The 20,012-nt window shown below is 36.8% G+C and overlaps 1 protein-coding gene across 3 annotated transcripts in view; it reads left to right on the top strand.

Moving 5' to 3' along the window:
- The window catches only part of kiz (kizuna centrosomal protein), a 31,334-nt gene extending 11,631 nt beyond the window's left edge, over positions 1-19,703 (top strand). For 2 of the 3 annotated variants that reach the window (XM_067367407.1, XM_067367410.1), the window contains 9 exons: positions 2,444-2,560; positions 2,974-3,141; positions 3,513-3,663; positions 5,538-5,703; positions 6,265-6,327; positions 7,732-7,818; positions 8,500-8,557; positions 16,848-16,891; positions 17,926-19,703. In XM_067367407.1, the coding sequence (XP_067223508.1) occupies positions 2,444-2,560; positions 2,974-3,141; positions 3,513-3,663; positions 5,538-5,703; positions 6,265-6,327; positions 7,732-7,818; positions 8,500-8,557; positions 16,848-16,891; positions 17,926-18,029 (958 nt within the window). In that variant the 3' untranslated portion in view covers positions 18,030-19,703. The remainder of the gene's footprint in view (positions 1-2,443; positions 2,561-2,973; positions 3,142-3,512; positions 3,664-5,537; positions 5,704-6,264; positions 6,328-7,731; positions 7,819-8,499; positions 8,558-16,847; positions 16,892-17,925) is intronic. The other variant, XM_067367409.1, reaches the window with a different exon arrangement.
- Positions 19,704-20,012: the final 309 nt, after the last annotated feature.

The raw sequence follows: 20,012 nt of genomic DNA, 5'->3' as shown, positions 1-20,012 counted from the left end.
CCATTAGTATCAGTCTTAGCATTTAGTAAATACTGTGTCGCGCATGTTGTGATGCGAAAGTGGAGTCAAGGCTATCGTGCGCTCAGGTCTAGAGAGGAGAGTGTATCATTGTATTCTTTTGAGCTTTCCCTTCATGAGGCTGTCCTCTCAGCCTCTCAAATGACGGCACGATGTTGTGTTTTCAAAGATCTTGATGTGCTTCAGTTGATCTTTCGACTAACCCATTGTGATTTTTGTAAAAGGAGAGACCTTGTTACATTCTGTTTCTAAGGTGGACTAGAATATATGCTAGAGGAACCATTATTGCTGTTACGGAGCAAACAAATAGCTGAAATATTGAGAACATGCTCCTCATAAATGGTCTCAAGAGCAAACACCTATAGATGTTGCCAACAATACTCTGTAATCAGCTGCTGTTTGGGTGTGTTTGGTGTTTTGAAGAGCCCTGGCGAATAAACTGGGGGGGGAGATGATGACGGAGCAGAGGGTTGTATGGGGGGGAGGCTGTTTCAGCCGCTCTGAAGAGGACTTTGCCCGGATGGATTGTGCTCGACAGAATGTCATGGATATAATTCACACAGGCAGCTTAATCAGGGTGTTTCCAGGAAACAACCTGCCAAAGAGAGGCAGCGATTGTTTAGTGGCCCCTGACCCCAGGGCCCATTATAGATTGTCATAAATTCTTTTTGGCCATTTTATATGGTGGGGGTTTTAGGATTTGGGTTTAGTTTTTGCAGAAGCTATTCTATAAGGGCCACCCAGTGCTTAATACGTCAGTGTGAGAGATATGAATTCGCTAGAACAAAATGAGCCACAAACAATATTTCACATTTCTGCAGCCATCCAATGCCAGACAAAAGTCTCTCATTTAAAACCTATGAACAATGTTTTTTAGACTAAATATTAATTTATTTATTAAAATATTTAATAAATATTTAATATTTATTAATGTTTTTGTTCTTGATGCAATATGTTTTAAATATACTTAAATGCAATACAAAATCAGAATTTACACTAATTTCATTTTTGGTACACATTCCTGGATGATTACTGTGGATGAGTGCATGCAGACATTCAGGGGGAAAAAAAATATATTAAAATGTCTTTAATTACATGCTCCACATCTGAAATGCTTTTCTGTTTTCACCTTGACCATGTGGGCTATTGGATAATGTTAAACAATAGCCAAATAGCTATTTGGGCATTGTCTTAGCCTAATATTATAGATAATGCAACCTTTATAAATCTTGTCAGTAATTAACACAATAATTTTAAGTCAGTTATTATGATTAAAGGATTAGTTCGCTTTCAAATGAAAATTACTCCAAGATTTACTCACCCTCAAGCCATCCTAGGTGTAAATGACTTTCTTTTTTCTGACTAACACAATCAGAAATTTTATTAATAAATATCCCGATGCATCCAAGCTTTATAATGACAGTGAGCTGAAGAAATTGCCTCCATCCACATGCATCCATCATAAACGTACTTCACATGGCTTTGGGGTTAATAAAGGCCTTCTGAAGTGAAGTGATGAATTTGTGTAAAAAATCCATATTTAACAATTTATGAAGTAAAATATCCTAGCTTCCACCAGACAACCTTCTGTATTCAACTTACAAAAAAAAAAAAAAACGGAACTGGCATTGCGTCCGTTAAGCTTTTTCCGTAAGTTGAATACGGAAGGCAGTCTGGCGGAAGCTAGATATTTTACTTTATAACTTGTTAAATATGGATTTTTTTTATTTATTTTTTTACACAAACGCATCACTTCTCTTTAGAAGGCTTTATTAAACCCCCGGAGCCGTGTGGAGTACGTTTATGATGGATGTGGATGGAGGCACTTTCTTCAGCTTCATACTCATTGGTATCGCTCGGATGCGTCATGATATTTATTAATATATCTCTGATTGTGTTCATCAGAAAGAAGAAGTCATATACACCTAGGATGGCTTGAGGGTGAGTAAAGCTTGGGGTAATTTTCATTCGAAAGTGAACTAATCCTTTAATGTGAATGCATTAAAAGCAAATGAAGGTAGATATGAAAAAGAAAAAGTCGAGGGTGAACTTAACCTTCAGCCTCCCCATCCTGGTACCAAATTTCCCTCATAAGTGGGTGCTAGAGGTTTTTCAGGGCAAAAGTATTCCTCCATGATACACTGCTAACTCACTTTCAGGTCTGGCACCATTCTGAAATGAAATGTTCACTGTGATCATGTCAATTCCCAATGGATAATACCAAGTCCCACCCTATATTTAAAATTTCACATCCTATTTGACTCTAAGAAGAAACTACATTTGTAGACAGTTTTACTTGTATTTTAATCTCAGTAACATTAATGCAAGAGGAAAGACAACACAAGTTAATAAGGCTATATACAATAACAGTAAATATTCAATAGAAACCAATCATTTAACTTCTTGTTCTTGGAAATTTCTCCAGGCTCTCCATGGAAGGATTTTGTCATCTTCTGGACAGCATTGAGCGCCGTCTCAGTGCTAAAGACGTGAACCTCTACAGATGCACAGTCAATGAGCAGAAACTCCGTGATATCATCAGGTCAGAGAAGGAAGATGTTTTGTTCCTCTGTTTGAGTCTGCTACCTCTCATGGTGGTGTAGTGTTCACAGATTCAGTGGAAATTGCATTATCCTGCTTTTAAGGGCTCTCGCTATAAATTAAGTGCCATTACTTTGGCACCAACAACACTCTAGCAATAAATCTTGGTTTCTAAGGGGTTTGAAATCACGCTGAATTGTTATAGTAACCATTTTGCAAAGGCGTACATGCGTGGCAGTTTATTGCTCTCTGTGTTTATTTGTGTAGATTGAAAGAAGTGGGGAATATTTGTAATAATATTAAGTGTTCTTAGTAATACTGCATTAATAGTGAGGTTTTTAAAGGAAGCTGAAATGTGTGTGCCTGCACTCCACATATTCTCATTTTTAGCCTGTTTCTTCATGTATTCCCCAGTATATGTGGTCAGTGTGGGCGTCTGGATGGTGTGGAACTGCATGCATGTGGTGCTGTGGTTCTGCAGCAGCTGCCCCTGCTGTCCTACAGTCTGTCTCCTGGATGCCTGTTACCCAGTGATCTGATCAACACACACTGGTCATCAGCTACAAAGCCAGAACACATCAGGTATAGTGCTTTACTGTTCTCTGAAGTCATAGCATCTATTCAGGTTGTTTCACTGTTAAGTATGTACAGTATACTGTAGCAAGAGATTGTTTGAATAATATCGGCAGCTAATATTGGCAGCTTTAAATTTAATTAAAAAAAAATTTAAAAGTATTCTTGCAGTCCAAGAGTCTTATTTTCCCTTTCTTTTTCCTTTGGGAATGATTTAAAGTGAGTGTAGTTTTAATATTTTGCTGTATTTGATTGTGATTATTTGCAGGCAGATTTTTCAGTTCATGTCCACTTTATTATCTTCATACTATCCTAAATAGCTAAGATCATGGAAATTATGTTCCTGTGTTAAATTTGTTTGTCCTGGCTTTGGCTTGTAGGTTGTGTCTGTCAGCTGAAAGCGCTCTGCTGTGGGATTGCTGTTTCAGACACTTCCTTCAGCTTCAACGACAGAAAATCCTCAGCACTGACCACATCATCCAGCTTTTTACTCCACTCCTGGTGCCAAACAATGCCACCTACACTGACAAGGTATCACTCTCACCTGCTCTCTCCCAAACTTAAAATTTGTAAAATTTGATTCAAAGTGTGTGTGTGTATATATATATATATATATATATATATATATATATATATATATATATATATATATATATATATATATATATATATATATATATATATATATATATATATAAATACACACACACAAACTATTTTGGGAGTGTAGAGAGATCAACTCAATTCTGTCATTCAGAGTGCTACATGGGAGAGGGCGGAGCTAAAGAGCTATTTTGGCAGTGTTGCTTTTTTTCGACTCTGTCTTGTTGGTGTAATTGTCTGTACAGCATCATAAGTAATCTAGTTTTTGAACCAGGAATTCCACTGTTAAACACAGTTATTTTAAAAAATAAGATGAAAAATTGCGGGCTGATGGCTAATACCAAGCAAATACCATAGATTAACAACCTTGTTCATCTCGCAGAAGGGCTTATCATTCAAAATCAGTTTCCCTATGGAGAAAATAAATGGAGTTTTTACTTCCGGAACCCGACTGTTGCACTCTATTGAGCCCATTTCATTATATAATGTATGGAACTTCCATTATGAAGTGCCAACATGATACTGATAACAGGGCTGTGATTATGAGGATTACAATAATTTTAGTGCAACCAGTGTTAGGCGTGAATGTCACAACAAACCTTAAAAAATCGATTGCTTGATTGATTGATTTTTATTTATTTATTATATATATTTTTATTATTTAATGATTCATAATCTATATTTATAGTGGGATACCATTCTTCTAGAATAAAAAAATATTCTTTAATGAATTAAACTGGAAATTTACTTTAGCAGTGCTGTAACTGCTCTCAAAGGTTCAGTATTTTTCATAAAACCACTTTTTAATGCTTGGTGGTGTATATGGAGACATTATCATCCTGGAATATGGAATAATTACGAGGAAAGAATGTAGAATGTGATGCACCTGGTCCAATAAAATGACCTCATCCTGCAAATGTAGATGGGCTTCGAAAACGGACTTTCCTAGTGGCAGCCCTGCCATAAATTCCAGCTTTATAAAGTTCTCTACTTTTTTGTTAAAATGAGGTCATGGGGGTGGTGATACTCTCCTGTTGTTATGAGACTGTGTTATGTGGCATTTGGCCTGTAAGCTGTAAATCTATTGCTAGGGTATGATAATATTTGACATCTGACCTCCATTCCTTGTCATTATTTGTGATACGTTTTTTCGTCACACCCCAGTTTTGTTTTGTTTTTGTCAGTTTTGAGTTGAGAGCAGAGCTTTAAAGAAAGATAATGATTTTAATTTTAATTTCTCCTGGTTTCATTCAGTCAGTGGATTCCATCATGTAGTTCATTGTGTGTGGTATCATCCATCTAAACTTCTATTGTTTTAATGTAAAAAACTGCAGGTTTCTTAATCTTTAGATTTTTGCTGGAAATCTGCTTGATTTCTGGAGATTTGCAAAATTCAAATAAACGTGAATTGTACTCAGTAGTACTGCCAAAATGTATAATGAACAAACACTGGGTGCTGATTTTACATGGGGATCCTACATGGGAATTTTCTGCAAATTCAAATTTTAAAAACAAATAAGAAATAAAATCACACATCTTGTCAGTTGCAATTTGGACACGGTAAACACAATCATCAGAATCTGAATGGCATGGTCTAAAGGTTATGGGAAAACCTGTAAATATTAAGGATTTTTAAAATATTTTTTTAAATTTAAAATTTTCTTAGGCTAGAAATTACGAATTCTCAGTGTATGTCTATAAAACGTTTTTAAGAAGAAATCATGAATGACTGCAAAAATAATGGAAAATTCAAAAGGTGTGAGAACCCTGAAATGAAGATAAGTCGTCTTTTTGTCATGCAGGCAGGAGAGCTGTTGAAGAGGCTTCTGACCCACGAATTTGAGACCCATCAGCCGTCAGAAAGTGAACTCTCATCTTCTGGCAGCCTGCCCTCCCTTCTGAATGACAGTGTGGAAATCAAGCCCGCCAGGCCTTCCAAAAAAAATGTCCTAAGCGTTGGAACACAAGGTAATACGCTTGCTTGACATTTCAGCTGGCATTTGCTAATTCCGCTTATCGCAAATATCTGTTTTTCCGGGTTCAGATGAATAGTCTGTAATCCACGTATTGCTGAGCAGTTTAAATACACACAGATGTTAAGAGCCGTGCTCAGCCAGACAGAACAGATCAATGAGAGAAACTGAGAGGGACGCCCCAAAAAACACCAGGCAAAACACATTAATCACTCATTTTCAGTGCAAAGCAGAGAAACATCAGCTCGGTGGCTCCGTTCTGACGAAGGAAGAGGGGACCTTGAGTACTCGCAGGATGCCAGCGCTCTGACCCTCATGAGAATACACTTTTGCCCAAATCTCATTTCTGACAAAGCCAGCCAGCCTTCATTCTCCCTTTAAACCTGTCTCAATCAGTCCTGCTGTTCAGATTCGAAAAGCTCCCCACCCCCACCCCCCTTCCCAGATCTCACTCTCTCTGTCTCTCTTTCTTTTCTTTTCTTTTCTTTTCTCCTCTGTCTCACTCTTCCACCATCTCTCTCTGAGCTGCGCTTTCCTTCTCTTTTCTTTGTTTCAGGAATTCAAAGTGCTGAAGAGGACAGTGCCGACCAAAGCCCAGTGGAAAGTATTCCTATTAGAGGTAAAAAGGCAGATCGAAGAAGCGCCCGTTCGGGAGTTCTTCTGTGTCTGTTTTGTCTTTCTCCTCACGCAGTATGTAATGGGGTACCCTTTTTTTCCCAACTGGATAGCTGTGAAAGGATGATCAAGGTGAATCAGAGGTCAAAGTCCCACCTGAAGAGTGGAACAGTTCCTCTAATTATCGGCAGAGAAAACAAACCCGTCTCTTTTCTTCTGCCCTAGGTATGGGTGAAACTGAGATTCTCAGAGCGCATAATGCGGAGGTTTAATTGTCCGCCGGCCGGGTTGGGGGTGCCGCACAAGATCTGTCATTGGTTCTCATTATCTGCTAAACAATGCCAGCCAGAGGCGGACTTGAAAAGACTGGATGTCAAGGCATCCTTTGAAAAGCCTCGGGTAGCAAGTCCCAGCGCCAGCTCAGAAATGTAAAACTATCCATTATTCCACTTGGCTATCTGATTTCAAACTGTGCCTTTCATGCACAGGGCTAGCCCAAGAGCGCCACGGAGAGAGAAGTCCAGCTTCTCACTGCAACTAATCAAAGGCATTATGGTAGTAGAAAACCGCCTCTGCTGTCCCTGGCTGCTTATGAGCTGTTTACAGGCGGCTAATGAAGACTGCATTGAGTTCTGTTGCCTTTCGTATTACATCACTTTGCAATCATTCGTGGAAACGTCGTCCAAACGTTGGCCTTCCACCGTCCGTGTCAGTAAAACGCCGTCGCGCACAATAGTGTTTTATGTATATGGCGAACAAAAAGGAATTCTTTAGATGCTCTCTTATTTTTTTATTTTTTATTTTTTTTTTTTACATGGCACTGATGCCTATATTTTGCAGTCATTACACTGAGAGAAACGAGAAACAAACAACATGTTTGTTGCAGCCATACTACAGATATCTGGATAACGAGATGCCGGAATGTATTTTGTCTTTGGGGGCATAACCACTTTGCAATTTGTTTGTCTGTTTGCTTTCAGCATTTAAAACTGACATATTTTTTTTGTTTTACACGGCACGTTTCTTTCTCTTCGCTCATTTTCAAAAAGTATTTTAAGCCTGAATGCTCGCTGGTTAAAGATCTCAATTTCGAAAGTTTTTAGAACATAAAAGACAGTGTTTTAAATGGAATCCTACAAGATGGTGCGGCAACACAAAAGCCGGCGGGTTCTTTCTTTTTTTTTGTAGACGGCAGCCTGTATGTGTGCGTCTGGATTTGATCAATAGTTTAGTGCTCACTCACTCTGTTTTTCACCTCCTCTCTTTGCTCATCAGAGGCCTTAAAGAGCTGATGTTGGTTCATCAAACATCAGGGCTCTGGAAAGTTGGAAGTTGAGGTCTTTAGCAAATATTTGACTAGCTGCTCTCGCATCTTGTTTTTTGTTTTTTCTGTCTCACTTTTCTATAGAGACCAAAGCATATCAGCTGCTTAAACAGTCTGTGGCACAAGAGAGGCACTGGAGTGACTCGGAGGAGGAGGATTCGGAGCCGTCAGGTAACGGGGAATAATAGCAAATATTCTAAAGTTTGACCAACAATACGCTTTGTTTGTTTGCAAGGAAACGTTTAAATATTTTATATAAAATTGATTTAGTTGAATATAAACATCTTAATATCTGAATATCACTGTACTTGAATGTAATGTAATTGTTAAAATTAATTATTTGACAGGAGAGTTTGCAGGTTGTGTGTTTGTAAATAATTATTTTTAGATGGCCCAATCTCAGGAAACTGTGTTTTTTGTGCCCAAAGTTTCAAGTTCATTCCCCCCTCCCACCTCAGGCCCAAAGTACCAGGGTCATAAATGCCATAAACATTTGGGGGCAACCATAAAATAATGATTTTTTTTTTTTTTTTTAAACAGCAGCAACTGTTACCTCTAATTTTAAATCAAATTTAATTGTAAAAAAAAAAAAAAAAAAAATATTTAAATAAATAGCCCATTACCCTCCACTTTCCAGTTGTTTTGTGCAATGGCCATTTAACCCAGTTACATTTAAAACATTTTAGAGAGTTATTTTATTTTTACATAAATATTTTTATATACATTATGATTACACTGATCATACAAGTGAACAACACTGTGTACACGTGCATACACTGGAGTATAAATGTTTGATAATAACGCACCCTTTTCCTTCTCTTTTTATTTAAATTATTAATTTGTTATGCAAAGACATCAAGAAATTGAAGAGGTCTGAGGTGCTCCGGGACTCTGTAACACAAAATAGCCAGTAAGTACTCAAAAAATTATATTTTTATTTCCATTTGTCCTCTTTTAATAAAAAAGCAGTGTGTGTTTGTCCTTGAAACACTCTTAGCATCATTAACACAAGTTCACGTGGGAGGCATCAGTCAAGCTGTATTTCCATTCAGGGCTTCCTCTCTCATCATCGGCATTATTTGATTGCTTCAGTAAATCAGGACTTTGAATGATGAAAAAGGATCTTGAGGGTACATTGTTTAGGTTTTCACATCAACACAAGTTCACACAATCAGCTAAGACACGCAGCCCTCCCAGCAGTGCCTCTCCTCCATGAATCCATTAGGGCAGGTAATGGATGGGTAAACCTTGTGAAGAGTAATCGTCTCTGATTTCACATGCTTTTCAGAGCATCACGCTGACACGAGGGTCGAAAGTCTCTCTCCCTGTCTCTCCGTCTTTTTTTTTTTTTTTTCTCTTCTGCCCAGTCTTTATGCCCACTCTTTGCCCGCCTCCCCTCGCGCTCTCTCAGCTAGTTTACACTATTTGCAGAGGAAAGTGTATAATGATTGCACTCTGACAGAGCTCTCTGATGGATGCCACAGTCTGCCCAATGAATGGCCTCATTAATAAACATAAGCCGTCTCTAGTGCGAGATGCTTTTGGATCATCCCAGAACCTCGTAGTCACACAGAGCTCCTGAGAGAACCCTGCCGGAGACCCTCTATCAGGTTAGAGGTTGTTTAAAGCTCACAGCAAAGATAATGGTTAGCATTACAGCGTTTGCTTTGCTTTCAGGTAAAACATGTATTTTTTTATTTTATTTTTTTTTATTTTGCCATGTTGAAGAATTCCTCTTGCCAGTCACTTCTTGCGCTTTATTGCCTCTACAAGTACCCTGCACTCGAGCACCAGTAGAACACTACATGTGCTGTTCCCCCGTCCTCCTCTCTCCTCTCTCGCTCTCTCTTCTCCGTCACTTACTGCTGTCATTCTGTCACTGAGCCGATGGGCACATTAAAAGACCCTCTGGTTCGGACCAAAACTCACAAAAAAATAGTAATAAAGCGAAATAAAATAAATCAAGTGCCTCTCTTTCTTAGCCATAATTATGATTTTGCGCTTAAGCCGGGACCGTAGCTGAAGAATCAGAGTTTAAAGCAGGCGCTTTGGTGCAAAAAATGCATTTATGGGCCTTTGTGCGCCTCCTCATTATGTGTGAGGCTGATTCATTAAGTAATTGGTTTGCAGTTGTTTACATGAGTATTAAGGCCCCCTATTCAGTAGTCTTTGAGAGATACATTGTGCAAATGTTGCATGTTATGAATGCCCAATGAGAGGCGGGGGGCCAGGCCTATTGGCCAAACACCGCGCTGGGCTGAAAAGACCAGAGAAAAGCGTCAGGCGCTGCTTTGCATAGCAATGACTCGCCCATAATAAGCTTTCCAGATTAAATATATGCAGTCCATACAAGATGCAAAGAGATACTCTTAACACATTTATGTGTGTTCATTTCACTATTATAGCACTGAAGAGAATTGGGGTCTTTCATACCCACCCCCAATTTTTTTTTTTTTTTTCTTCTTAATTCCCTTCACTGTGCACTCCTCTCGTCAGCGTGCCATTTTTACTGCTAAATACTTTTATGGAACACACAGCGTTTTATTGTATTATAATTCAGAGGCTGTGCAGACGGTATTTGTTACGCCTGTGTGCTGCAGTGATTCAGGAAGGGGAGAGCCGCAATAAGCAGCTGCACTCCATGTAAAGACCTCTTGTTCCTGCGCTTTGTTTAAGGCTGCATGCCACAGCTTCCTCCTCTTCAGCGGCTATTGTGTCCTCTGCTACTACAGGCATGTAGCGCAGATCTCGTCCGCTTGCAGGATCTTGGTGTCCCGCTCTGTTGCTTTATGAAAAATAACAGGTTAGGAGTAGTAACAGGTTAGCGCAACATCTTCACCAACATTTCTCACATCATCATTGATGAAAACAGTTGTGCTTGTGTAACTGCAGTGGGAGGTTAATATGTAAAGGAAGCAGTTTTTTTATATATAGACTTTGAGTTTTCCCAGTTTAACAAATTTGCATCGAGATACTATTATAGTATTTTGTTTATATATATATATATATATATATATATATATATATATATATATATATATATATATATATATATATATATATATATAATTATTAATTTACTTCAGTTTTAGTTATTATAGTACATCAAGTTAAACTGAAAGAAAATGAGATTTTTTTTTTTTTTTTTTTTGTTATAGTTAACTAAAATATCCCTGTTCCGTGTGTCTTCAGTTGTCTTCAGTGAATGAATGTGTGGGGTGGTGGGTGGGACAGGGTAGCATTAAACAGCAGTAGCCAGTGGGGGTCACTCTCTTTCTTTGTGCCTCTCTTCGTCCACCTGCTTTGTCTAAAAAAAAAAAAAAAAAAAAAATCCTCTGTACACATACCAACATTTATTTCACTGAGCCAATTTTTTTTTTTTTCTTAACCAAGATGAGGTCTTCATTTTTTTCTAAACTAAAATAATACAGTAGTGAGGGGGTGCTGTAACCCAGTTCACTTGAGGTGGTGTCTGTGTGTAGCACATTTAAAAAGAAAAGCCCCCTGCCCGTCCTCCTGCAGTTCTGGTTGTTGGCCAGCAGAGGGCACTCATATTTAGGCCAGCTGTGTGGTAGCGACAGTGGCAGCTGGTGGCACGTAGAGGGCGCTCTCTCTGCTGCTCTGAATCATTACCTCACTCCAGAGCTCTTGGCTCTAACAGGGGTCTAATCAATGGTAAATCAGTGCTGCTGTGGGTCACCGCTGGGACGGGTGTAGGAGGTGCTACTGCTACCTTACACAAACACTGATCCAAAGAGCATGTTTTATTAGCATAGCTGTGGAGGCGTATAGATGTTTATATTCATATGCTATATTTTTATGATAGGTATAGATCCTTTATACTCGTACACTTGGTGTAGAAACAATTTTTTTACTCAGAAATTGCTAGTAAATTTGGCAAATGATTACAAGTAATCAGCAGGTAACAAATTGAGTTAAACATGAAATTTTAAAAAGTGGAAAGACTGGGATAGTATTTTCTTGTGAAATGTACTTCAATAATCAGTTTTATGTAGAACTTTCAAAAAATCGCAATTCATTTTCTACCTTCATTATTTAATTATAAGTGAATATCTGTAATATTTGACATGACATTTGACATGCTTTTTTTCTTTAAGGAAAACTGAAAACTATTTTTCTTAATTTTTGTTTTATTTACAACTTTGAGAAAAAAATATATATTTATGTGTGTGTGTGTGTGTGATGATTAATCTAACATAAAAGTTTATATAATATATGTCTATATAATATATTATGTAAACACAAGCTTTTATGTTAGATGTGATTAATCATGATTAATTGATTAGACACAATGAATCAATTTGACTGCGCTTCGCATTGTGCCTAACAACGCCCTTCAGCCGTGACTTATTCACGATACAGCACAGCCTCTCGTACCTTATTGCTTTTATAAAATGATTACCACACAATACGAATATTAAAGCCAAAAATATGTATCAATGCAACTTTCATGAAGTAAACTTTCACTAAAAGCCTTCCTTCCACCAGAAAAAATAGTCCCTGACTGTGAACAGCAACAGAAGTTACATTATTACGCCATTAGATGATGGCAAAACTGTTTTTATGAGTGCAAAGACTTTTACATTGAAAAGACTGAATTGTTGTGAATACAGAACAGGACACATCTGACAAATGCTTTGACTAGTGCTGTCAGTCATGGGAAAACCCCATAACTGTTAAAAGGACAGGATAATACATCGGACATCTAAACATTTTTTATTATGAACATAAGACTGACCTGAAGGAAAATGCTAAATCTGAATGCAGGTAAACTCACTCAATTGATCTCTTTCTCACAATACTCTTCTAGTTCTACATAATACAGTAAGCTTCAATGAACAATATCAATTGAGAGCATACAGTTTACGTTGCTAAGAGTGGTTGCTAAGGGTTTTGTGTAGTGATACACAGAACCGTTGGATGAAGCGTTCATAGTCATGTTTTATCATGAATAAAACACAGCTATTGACTAATCAGAATCAAGGACATGAACTAACCGTTATTATATTATATTATATTATATTATATTATATTATATTATATTATATTATATTATATTATATTATATTATATTATATTATATTATATTAGTGCTGTCAAAACGATTAATTGCGTCTAATCGAATAATCAAGTCAAGTCACCTTTATTTATATAGCGCTTTTTACAATGTAGATTGTGTCAAAGCAGCTTTACAGTGATAACTGGTATATAATTTTGGCTGCACAGCAGCTCTTAAAGAAAATGGTGTCCATAATCCAATCATGATAAGTGTGTGTATATATATATATATACATATATATGTATATGTAATATTTTTGATTTAATTTTCTTCCTTTATTGTATTTAATAAATATGCTTGAATATTTGTAATTTTTGACTTGACTAAGATATATTTTTTCCCCCTTTATAAACAGAATATTTCAAAAGGAATGATATTACAATGATACACTTTCATCAAAACTAATAGCAGAGCTGTAATCACAGGTATTATGAAAATAACTTTGCCCAGACAACAAATGTAGACTAACCGCAGTCTATTTACATGAAGCGTATTGCTGCATAGGATGCCGAGAGACGTCTTTTATTCATAGCTCAGATATCATGACAACAACCCACACACCCCATATATTAATTTATCAAATGCTTGCCTAAAAACGCACAGGGGCACTTTCCATCAAATATCACAAATACATCCAAATGCTGAAAACAACACGGAACAGAGGGAGAGCGGAAAAAAGTAAACGTTGGAGCGGAGGGAAATAGAGAGAGGTTGCCGTCAAAGCAGTAATTTGCATCATTTTACACATTACATTCACCTCTGTGTATGAGACGCAGCCAAACAGTGGCCAGCCCTGTCTTACATATTCAGATTCGTTGCCTCAATTAAGTGAACCTCAGTGCAAGATGAACTGGCATAAATGTTTATGGAAATGGAATATTAGATTGGAGGGTCAGTGGCATTCACAGCTCTCTGTGATAATAGTGTCTTGAAATCAGACTCGTCACTGTCTGAAGTGGCCCAGCGGATAGAGCATTCCCATGGCAAGCAAGTTATATAAAAGAATAGCCCTATTTACCCACCCAAACATGTATTTATTATTGAGCTCATCATGACTAAAGGGGGGGAAAAGCCCTCAAATTTTGCTTTAGTGTTCGACGTTTGTAAAAGAGAAAGGCCTCCCATGTTTTCAGCTTTCAATTTGATCAGAGAAATGGAGATGGAAAATTGGACACAAGATCATTGTTTGTTAGTTTATTCATTTTTGCAGACAGTTTAGTATTTAAATTTACATAAATCCTGAGAAGCATTTTTTTGTGCATTTTTCTTTTCTGTCAAACTCTGCAGCAATTCTTCTACTTTCAGTATGTATATAACCAGGACATGTCAAAACTTTTTCTGAACATTTATTTATTTATTGGAAGAAGTTAACACTTTTATTTAGAAAGGATGCACCAAATTGATCAAAAGGGACAGTAAAGCATTTATAATGATACAAATGATTTCTGTTTTAAATGAATTGTGACCCTGGACCACAAAACCAAAATAAGTCGCACAGTATATTTGTGGCAATAGCCAACAATACATTGTATGGATCAAAATTTCAATTTTTCTTTCATGCCAAAAATCATTAGGATATTAAGTACAGATCATGTTCCATGTAGATATTTTGTAAATTTCCTAAAGTAAATGTATCAAAATTGTATTTTTGTGAGTGGATATGCATTGCTAAGGACTTCATTTGGACAACTTTAAAGCCGATTTTCTCAATATTTTGATTTTTTTTTTTTTTTTTTTTTGCACCCTCAGATTCCAGATTTTCATATTTTGTATCTCGAACAAATATCGTTCTATCCTAAAAAACCATACATCAATGGAAAGTTTGTTTATTCAGCTTTATTCAGATGATGTATGTATAAATCTCAATTTAAAAAAAAATGACCCTTATGACTGGTTTTGTGGTCCAGGGTCACAATTATTTAGATTTTTATTTTATTTTATTATTATTATTATTTTTTTCAGAATTAAAAAAAAAATATATATATATATATATATTATTATTATTATTATTAATGTGTTTTTTTTTATTAAATAAATTCAGCCTTGATGAGCTGATGAGACTTATTATAAAATTATTTATAAAAAAAAAAAAATGGTACTTTATGTAAGGAATAATGTAGTCAGTTGATTTATTATGCAGCTGCTTACCAAATAAATAAATGGACATGAAATGTTGAGCCAAGTTATTTTATAATGCAAGAAGAATGAAATCTACCAAAATTATATTGTCAGTCAGCATACAAATAATTCCTATGGAAAGTCGTAACTGAGCATTCCAGAGAATCATGCACCATGAACCCACTATACGCTAAAACATGTGTCATGCTCATCGTGTGCGCGTGTTTTTGTGACATATCAGGACACACATTTGTATAATGACATGGGTATGACATGGGAATTACAAGGAGAGGGTGACTTATGAGGACATTACCCCATGTCCCCATTTTTCAGAAGGCTTATAAATCATACAGAATGAGTTTTTTTGAGAAAATAAAAATGTGCACAGTTTCCTGTGATGGTTAGGTTTAGAGGTAGTGTAGGGGGATAGAAAATACGGTTTATACAGTTTAAAAACCATTACGCCTATGGAATGTCCCCACGTGTGTGTGTGTGTGTGTGTGTGTGTGTGTGTGTGTGTGTGTGTGTGTGTGTGTGTGTGTGTGTGTGTGTGTGTGTGTGTGTGTGTGTTTTGAATGTGCTGCCCAAATATGCTCTATCTATGCAACACAAATACCACACCGCCAAGCTCATGTGTTGATCATATTTAATAAAGGTTGTGCTCAGTCCATCATAAAAGTTTATTTTGAAGAAGAGAATGATTTCTGTGCCATTGTTGTGCTGTGCAAGATTGCTCCCTAAATAGTCTGTTTCATCACCTTGCCTGGGTTTTGCGTCTCCTATAGTCATCAAAGTAACCTTCGCGATTAGTGAAAAAGAATTCAGCCGCCAGTATCTGTTTCAGAAAGGTTTTTCATGGGTTTATTCCAGTCATGTCCCTTGACCCTGAGACTGAATACATCTCTGTGGTACTTTTTGTATCTGTCAACTGTAACTTTGATGCTCTGCCTTTCATAAGTTTGCTGTTTTATTCTTATCGAGCCAAAGGTGATTTATGTAACTTGTTCATTCTGACTCTGATCATAGCATCTGCATACATGCATCAATAGAATTTCTGAAATGTCGTGGCTTGTACAGAGATGTTCTGGAAACAAAAGAGCTAAGCTGAATTATGTGAGAGCCAACCTAATTGAGTTCAACTACGTCTTTACAGATCTTTTGGTCAGTGTCAAGGTTGAGCGTACGTGACAGAATTTGCTGTCGGGTCGGCGGGGCACACGTGAATACACATACAATCGCTGTTTTATTTATTCATCCAAGTCCATCAAAGGAAAATGAAATATTCTTACGCTTGCTCCCTGGAATCCTTTAAAGTACATTGATGTGAAAACCAAATCAATGATATGGATATATGAAGACACGGAGGGCGAGGATGAGGGTGAAGATGAAGACGTCATTGTTGAGGTCTGAATAGCCCTGTGCTGATGTAAATGAAGAAGGAAGCCTGTATGAAAAGTAGCGTGAGCTTTTGCATATGCATCAATGCAGATCAAAGGCTTGTCAGGGGTCATGCATTTACATAGAGATATCAGTGATGCTATGGGAACCCGGCAACCCAGCGCTCAGTCCAATTATGAATAGAGAGCCCTGACCGGGTCCTTCAGTGCCATTAGAAAGGAAGTCAAGGAAGTTTATTTGGCCAATCGCCCCTTCTGAGAACGGGCTTAGAGGGGAAATGATGTTCTTCAGGGATTGGTTAGTACCTGACAAAGAAAAGACAATGTTTTTGGTAAGAGATGATGGCTTCTGGGAACATGTTGTTGTCTGTTGTGGCTGAACCGATGTTGACCAACTGATTATACACCATATCATATATATATATATATATATATATATATATATATATATATATATATATATATATATATATATATATATATATATTACAGGGATTTAAATTATTTTTGTGCATCTTCATTTTGTAAAATAAAATGTTGTTCATAATTACAAACAAGTCAGAAAATGTGTAGTCTCACAATCTCTTGTTTTTCATTTCTCACAGGATGAGTGCAAAAAGTAAAGCTTTCTCTGCTGTCCAGTCAAAGGGTAAGGCCACTGTACAAATTACTAAAGCATGTTAGAAATGTGTACAGCTGCCAGCAAATCCTGTGGATATTTATCCTTTATTTGTATGCTTATGTTGATTACATTCAGATTGTACTTATTTACTACTTAGATTTACTGTACTACTAAAATTCTGTGAATACACTACCGGGCAAAAGTTTGTAATAGAGTCTCTTATTTTTACCAAAGCTGTATTTATTTGATCAAAACTTTTTTTTATTATTATTATTTGAATATGTTTAAATATGTTTTCAGCATCATTACTCCAGTCTTCAGTATCACATGATCCTTCAGAAATCATTCTAATTTGCTGATTTGCTTCTCAGTTATCAATTATTTTTAGTGCCCATTTTTTAATAGTGGGTCTTGCCACTATTAAACGTTTGCTGCGTAATGTTTTTTGTGGAAACTGTGATACATTTTTTTCAGGGTTCATTGGTGAACAGAAAGATAAAAACCAGTATTTATTTGAAATAGAAATCCTTTGTAGCATTATAAATGTCACTTTTGCATAATGTATTTATTTCTTGTTTGTTTCTTTGTTTTATCTTCCATACCCCAAAACTTTTGAATGCTAGTGTATCATGGTTTCCACAAAAAATATTAAGCGGCAAAACATTGATAATAATCAGAAATGTTTCTTAAGCAGCAAATCAGCATATAAGAATGATGGTGAATCACAGGAATAAATTACATTAACAAAACATTCTTTTCAGTCGTAATAATATTTCAGAATATTTTTGTTTTTAATATATTTTTGATCAAGTAAATGCAGCCTTCGTGAGCATAAGAGACTTAATTCAAAAACATACAAAAATCACAATTATTCTAGTATGTCTGTTTACGTGTGTGTTTGGTTTTTTGTTTTTATTTGTTTTTTGCCTTAAAGGTTTATTTATTTATTTGTCCCAGTGTCTCTGGAATTATTTACTTGTTTGCAGATCACGCTCAAATTCATTACTTCCCCCTTACCGCAACAGAATGTTAATGGTGTGCGTATATATTTTTGATTGCAGCATTTTGGGGAGAATCAGACGACAGCAATTCTGAGATCGAAATGGCCTTGCGTCCTCAGTCCCACAACACCAGCAGCCATGACTTTGATGATTTTTATGATTGACGTTTCTTTTTTCACAGTTCACACTGTAGCATTTTTTTTCACCAATGAGCAGTTAATATGTTTGAAAGAGATGCCTTTATGCGATCGCAAAACAAACAGAAATCTTCACCGAGGAATGAGTGCCACATTCCATGAAAACAAAAAAGAGCCATCCACTTTATTGTGGCCAAAGACTGTGAAGGGTTTTCAAAACATGTTGGTGTTAACCCTGCTTGAATCTCTTTAGCTGAACAACACTTGGACCTGGTTGAAATAGATTAAACTTGGTTTTTAAAGTGATTCCTTTGCACTGTGTTGAATATTACGCATTTTAGATTCTGCAGGTATCTGGCGGTGAGTTGGAGTGGAATGCTCTGAGTCAACTCCTATGAAAAGCCAGTGCACAATGGCCACTCTGCATGCTGCTGAAACACCTTTGAACTCACTCAAGTACCCATGGCCCATTTAGGAGGACAAAATGCATCGTGCTATTCTCAATATAGAAACAAACGCTCTCTGTATTTGCGGCGGTAGGAAAGCGTTTTCGTCAGCTGAACGCGACAGCGTCTCTCCGACTCTTTTACGCCGACGAGCAGAGCCCACTTAACAATTCGACTGTTTTCTAAATGTGCTCTTATTCATTTTCACACTGTATTCTTATTCCCTTCATGCTCTCCGGTTGCTTTTTAAACATTTCCTATCAAAAATAGACGTTACTGTACAAAATATGTGACGCGCTTGCATCGATTCATTGTTAAAAGTTTTCCTTTTTAATATGCCCCTCTAATGGTTATTTTTAGACTCAAAATGATAGTTAAAATTACGGATAATTATGATTAGGCATTGAAAAGAGCACTGATCAAACACAGCAATATCATTACAGTAATAACGGTTATTTTTCCAAAACAGCCAATCAGCGATAACGACCGTAACCCTTTTTCTAATGGACCTGAAAATAACATTACAAACTAAAATTGCTGTGCACGGATTTCCAGATCTGTTCCCCCAGCCATCAGTAATCTACGTCGCCTGTGACGGGGGACTGTCATTTTGTCTGTGACTCCAAGTTCATTTGGTTTCATCATTGTGCTGGTATATTTAACATGCACACAGGCATGTTATCCTGTAATGATACAAAACCTGCGGCATTCTATCCATCAGTATGATTCCATTAGTTAGCTTTTAAGTAACTTTATGAGGCCGAACCTGCTAGAGTAGGACTCCACACTCATTAGCCGTAATGGCTGCAGCCAGCCTTGACCCACACGCGTCGAAACGCGCCTGCATAATTTGGAGATTGCTAAAAAGCTCCCCTCACATAATATCTGTGTTAAGGATCATGTCAACAGATACTTGTGTGATGGAGGAAGCCGTGCGAGAGAGTTACAGTGTGCTGGCCCGTAACAACACGATAAACACTTTTTAAAGGAACTGTCTTCCGAGCAGCACAGCCCCCGGACGGGGTAATGGAAAAAAAGTAAAAACCGGAGTGTGACTTCTAAATGATGTCACATCAAAACAGAGAGAGTGTTTTGTTTCAAAATAGACCATGCCGAGATTTCTTTTGCAAAAATGTGTGTACTAAGCTTCTTTATAAGCATGCATGAAGGTCTCTCCAGTGGGGAAGGTCATTGAAGCATTCAGATTCAGAGACATTCTCAATTTAAATGTTCTGTCTGAATCTAATGGCGTATCGTGCCTGATTTCAAGGCTCAGTTTGGAAAATCCATTCATTTAACGAATAAAATGAGTCAAATCTACATGTTTAAGTCTTTTATTATTTTATTAAGAAAGCCTGTGTTATTATCTAGCTATTGTCAGTGTAATGCATGGTATGTGTGTGACAATGTCACTCGTACGCCACAAAACTGCCTGCTTTGGCAGAATGCTAAAATATATAATAATAATAATAATATATTTGATTTTTACTATTATGAATTTTTATTATTAATAATTTTATTATTAATTGTGATTATAATTGGTAACACTTTATTTTAAAGTGTT

Source organism: Chanodichthys erythropterus, chromosome 18, assembly GCF_024489055.1.
Source record: "Chanodichthys erythropterus isolate Z2021 chromosome 18, ASM2448905v1, whole genome shotgun sequence".
NCBI classification, from domain to species: domain Eukaryota; kingdom Metazoa; phylum Chordata; class Actinopteri; order Cypriniformes; family Xenocyprididae; genus Chanodichthys; species Chanodichthys erythropterus.
The sequence above is the reverse complement of the archived record's forward strand: the minus strand, read 5'-3'. Positions and strand labels throughout refer to the sequence as shown.